Source organism: Montipora foliosa, chromosome 7 (assembly GCF_036669935.1).
Source record: "Montipora foliosa isolate CH-2021 chromosome 7, ASM3666993v2, whole genome shotgun sequence".
Taxonomy (NCBI): Eukaryota; Metazoa; Cnidaria; class Anthozoa; order Scleractinia; family Acroporidae; genus Montipora; species Montipora foliosa.
In genome coordinates, this window is record NC_090875.1 from 26,204,448 (window position 1) to 26,209,447 (window position 5,000).

A 5,000-nucleotide genomic window follows, 5' to 3' on the forward strand; every position below is an offset into this window, starting at 1 on the left:
AAAGAGTTGTAAGTGTTTCATCTTAAACAAATGCAATGAATTTCAGCGTCAGGATTACCGTTCCAAGCGTCCAATGCAGACCAGTCATCCATTGAACTCTGTTTCTCACCGCTTGGTTCCTGAGAAAATTGATTGCTCCTTCTCTTGTGAAGTCAAAGATGTAAGTGATTTCTCTTTGTGTGTTTTTTCTGTAAGTTTTATTGGCATGGCTTGTGATTTGCCAAAGGCTTACGTGTATGCTTAAAATTCTCCATTTCAATACAAACTGTTTTTTCAGTGACTGGTAGATAAATGGCATTTAATTGCCTCTACTGATCATTTGATAAATGCTTTACGCAGTTAAATTTAAGGACGGTGCCTACTAATTCAAAGGTATTTTTGCCCCGATTTATGATTATGCAGGAAAGGTAGATCCTCCCAAGTGTTATTGAAATCCAAAAAGAAAATTGGGGGTAACCACGCATTTTTCAAACAAAGGTAAATTCATGAACAATATTTGTATAAAGCTCTAAAATACAATACCAATGTATGGCATTCTTTCTCACATTGAAGCTCAATGATCTCTAAATAATGCACGGTTACCCCCCAATTTTCTTTTTGGATACCAAGAGTACTTACTAAGATCTACTTTCTCTGCATAGTTTTAAACCGCGCAAAAATATCCCTGCATTAGTAAGCATCACCAAAAGGAAATCCAAGTATCTGGAGATGAGCAGAACGTAATAACAATAGTAGGCACTGTCCTTAATAGAGTTAACAACAGGAGCACTTATCTGCCTGTTGTGGTCAGCAGTACTGACAGGTAGGAGCATGTGCCATGATTTCCAGTGCTTGTGTACTGTAGGGTGTAACTGTGGGGTTGTAGTTGTGTAGCAGAAAAAGGCGTTTTTGTGTAGCATTTTGAGTGGTTATTTCCTCTTCCCTTCCCCCCCCCCCCCCCCCTCCTTTTCGACTGTTTTGTCAGTTTGACAGGTGCCTGCCCCATGCTGCATTGGGGTTCATGGCTGGGTGGCCAGGATTTCCCAGCCATGGGAGCAGTCTCCATCTTGGAGTTGGCTGCTATTAGTGGAAGCTCCTGGATTTCTCTGACCTTCCCAATTGATGAAGTTGTTAACATTCAGCAAATCTGTCAGTCAGTCAAGTAACAAGAAGGGGTATGTTGGCCATGAAGCATGACTGTATACTTCAACAGAGATATCTTCTAGAGTGTAATTTTAAGTGCCACATCTGGAGTTGCCAACCAGAAAACAGACAGGATGGTTTTACTCAACAATTTGAGGAAGGGTAGAGTAAGACGTACCTTCAGTTTTAGTGGTTATCTCCTATATTTTCGTAATAGGTTTGTTGTGGTAACTGGCATTACTTAGCACTGATGGAATCTGGAAAGGTCTACAGTTGGGGATACAATGACTATGGACAACTGGGTCTAAGCAATAAAGTGGATTTGCAAGTACGTAGAATATATGCTCTGTTTTGTCTTGTCAAGATTATTGTGATGAGATGAGCATATTTAGCCCTTTGACGTCCAAACCGGCCTAAACCGGCCAGACTTGATATTTTACTCTGTCTAACGCCAGAGTATTTTACTCTGTCTAACGCCAGACAATTTTACTTGTGAATGGGGAACCCCTGGGAGTCAATGGGTTAATCACTCACTGAAAAACTATGTTCCCATTAAAGAAGAACAAACACGAGCATGCAAAATGGGTGAGCTAGCAAATCGTTCAAGTTGTGCACTTATTCAAATGCTTATGCTAGAAGAGCATGAATATGACCTATAAACACAGGGATAAATGAAAGGCATTCTATGTTTACTTAAATTGCTTTCTTTGCAAGGCCTCAGAGGCTTTAATCTACGATTATTACTACCGTTCTTTACTCCCTTTCTTTGTACAGGTGACTCCGCGTTTGCTTCACACACTCTCTAACAAGTGTATTGTGAGCATCAGTGTTGGTGCAGATTGTTCAGTTGCCATGGATGCAACAGGTTCTGTTCACGTCTGGGGAAGGGCGGACTCTGGTCAGGTTAGTAACCTTGATTACAGTTTAAAACCAATACACCGAAAAGAGGATAAACCATTTAAATTATTTGGCGGCACTGCAGCATTTTAATTAGGCTAAAATAAATATTGGTGGTGTGTAAATCCAGTTTGGTCGGTGGAGGGGGTTTTGGAGAGTGGGGTGAGAGCAGGCCAAACTATGCTGTTGTGTCTGCTAATGGACAATCACCATCAACATCATCACCATCATGGTCATTATCGTCAACATCATAGCATTGGCATCATTTTGTTTACTTATCTACCAGTGTCTATGCAAGTAACTCAAATGAACCGATAAACCTGTGGCTAACAAAAAACTAAAACCCTTACTGATACTGAGGCTACGAGAACAGATGGATGGCACAGTCAGCTAGTGTGCGGCCTTGGTGCTAGAGGTCCCAAGTTCAATCCCCAGATCTCACATCCTTGTTTCGATTTCTTTTCTTTCAGTGTATCTTAAAGTACTGTAGCTTTAAATAGCTTTAAAATAGAGCACTGCATGAAAAGGGGGGGGGGGGGGGGGGGGGTAAAATGAGCACAGTACCAAGATCATCTGGGATATATTTTGAACTTTCCTTCATAAAATGGGTCATTTTTATGAGTAATAGTCACTTTGATCTTCAATGCTTACCTTGGTGTAATAATTATTACTCTGTCATTGTTAATTGCAGCTGGGTTTAGATTTTAGCAGCATTGGTGCCAATAGGAAGGAAGTTTCATTACCTTGCCAGCTTACCAGTCTTCCACCTCTAAACAGGAGAGCTTCAGTATCAAGTGAGGTATGTCATGGAGTAGTTAAATATGATTTCTTGCTTGCTTCAATAATAATTATTGCAATCAGTGAATCATTTGCAATCATTCAAATAGCCTATCAGTCAATCAGTCAACCAGCTAGTGAGCCAGTCAGTCGGTCAGTCAGTCGGTCAGTCAGTCTGTCCTTGCGGTGAAAGTGATCATCACATTACTTATTTATTTTGAAGCAACTTGAGCCATTGCAAAAGAACCCTGAAACAAAAACCAGGTTTCTTTCACAGCTGCTCATTTTTGCTTTGTAACTGTACTGATCAGTTTCTCTGAGACCTACAAATTTCACAGTTCAGATAAACATGTATGAACATTTCATATATTTATACTTTCTAGCAGTCATTCAGTCTGCAAGCAGCAGGTTTAAAACACGTACGAATCACTTGCAACAGATCATTGTTTTATACCTATATTAAGGAGGCTCGAAAGAGTTTTCAGCTGAGTGCGCGCAGGTACCCACACACGCAATAATTCGTAAGCTGCTCGCGTCAGCGCGTGATTCAAATGGGTAACAAGAAATTAGCAAATACCGCTAATTTCGCTCTCCTTTCTTCTAATTCCTATAGACATGAATATAAATAGACATCTCCTATTCATGAAAACTACGAAAATTCTACACAAACGGTTTAATGGTCATTTAAATCCGTTTGTGTTGACCTACAGCTCAACTCGCGTGTGCACTCAAATGAGCGGGTGACGCATGCGTAAATGCCGATCTTGTAACCCCCTCATTTTTCCTGATTTTGCAACTTTACTCGTTTATATCTCTGCTTCCGGACGGTGAATTTTTTTCATTTTTTGCATGTTAGCTTAGATTAATTTAAAACGTTTGTCTTTCAAATTTAAAAAAATTCTGTAGGTGAAAAAAAAAATTAGAGGCACATTTCAAAAAAACTTATTTTTCTGAAGAACTTGTTTACAGATTTTGTTGAATTTAGAGAGTATTTGACCCCTTTTCTTGAAAAAAGGCGGCATAAGTTGATTTTAAGGCTCAAATAAATGCTTAATATCGTTGCCATGGTAACGTTATTTTGGAGGAAAATATAATGTGAGAAATCTACGATGGGTACTTAATACCCTGGCCAGATTTCGCCTTAATATGATTACCCTAACTGTATCTAAGGAGAGAATATGTTTATTTGATTGAAAAAGAGAGAAACTATTTCGAGCCTCCTTAAAACAAGCCAAAACCTTCAAATTCGCCAACCTTAGGCCTAAACATTGTTTTTAGGCCTACCGTTGAGTATGACTAAAATTTTGATTTCTTCCTGTTTTTTAGCATTTAGAAAGATTTGATGCATATACTGATATGGATTTTGAATGGGATTTGCCAGAACTCTCATCAGTTGGTAAGAGCTAATCATTTAGGTTTTCTTTAATCCTTTACCCTATTGATTCCTCTTTCACAAAAAAATTAACCCACTCACTCTTCATGCACCCTAGGATGATGAAAGTTGATGAGTAAAATTGCCTGGCATTAGACAGAGTAAAATCTGTTAAGTCTTGCTCCTAGGAATCAATGGGATAATCAGGTCTTAGCCAGGGTAATTAAATGTGATAAGCTTCACTCTTTGAAGCAAAAGGGTCATGCGATTTTAGTTCAGTTCAGTGTTATGATTGGGAGAGTGCATGGAACTCATTTTTCTGGCTTAAGGCAGTCACATTTACTTGAAAACTTAAGTTTCTTACTTTTTTTTGTCTAATAATGGACAGGCAGTAAGTCAGCACCTTATGGCAGAGAAGCTCTGACTGTGGCCTTACGTCAACTGAGTGATCACTACACAGCACAACCATTGATTAGGTATTGTACAGACAATATAAATGCTTTGTATTCATAATTGTAAAAATGTTCTGGTATAGTCACGATTCAATACTGGGAAAAGCCGAGAGTAGGGATGTAACGGGACCAGGCCAGGGAAAACATGAACTTGAGAAAATGGGGGTTGGCAGTAAGTGCTGGGAATGGAAAGTCAATCAGTACTTTTTTTCTGACTCAGACACTGCCTGGATATCAAGGACTTCTTAGCAGCTGCAGTTATTTATGAAACTATCGCTGAATGGCCACAGGTAATTGTTCGGATTTGTAATATCGTATTATTTTTATCTCCCCTTTTTCCTTTAGAGGTGTTGACGTCTCACAATATAGCTCTTTGGGTT

The 5,000-nt window shown here is 39.2% G+C and overlaps 1 protein-coding gene across 6 annotated transcripts in view; it reads left to right on the top strand.

The window, feature by feature from the left end:
* The window catches only part of LOC138011577 (uncharacterized), a 48,258-nt gene that overhangs the window by 36,367 nt on the left and 6,891 nt on the right, over window positions 1–5,000 (top strand). For 3 of the 6 annotated variants that reach the window (XM_068858649.1, XM_068858651.1, XM_068858648.1), the window contains 7 exons: window positions 47–160; window positions 1,340–1,450; window positions 1,897–2,025; window positions 2,711–2,818; window positions 4,123–4,192; window positions 4,557–4,644; window positions 4,841–4,910. In XM_068858649.1, the coding sequence (XP_068714750.1) occupies window positions 47–160; window positions 1,340–1,450; window positions 1,897–2,025; window positions 2,711–2,818; window positions 4,123–4,192; window positions 4,557–4,644; window positions 4,841–4,910 (690 nt within the window). Of the gene's footprint in view, window positions 161–1,339; window positions 1,451–1,896; window positions 2,026–2,710; window positions 2,819–4,122; window positions 4,193–4,556; window positions 4,645–4,840; window positions 4,911–5,000 lie in introns of all 6 variants that reach the window. The other 3 variants (XM_068858646.1, XM_068858647.1, XM_068858650.1) reach the window with 1 other exon arrangement.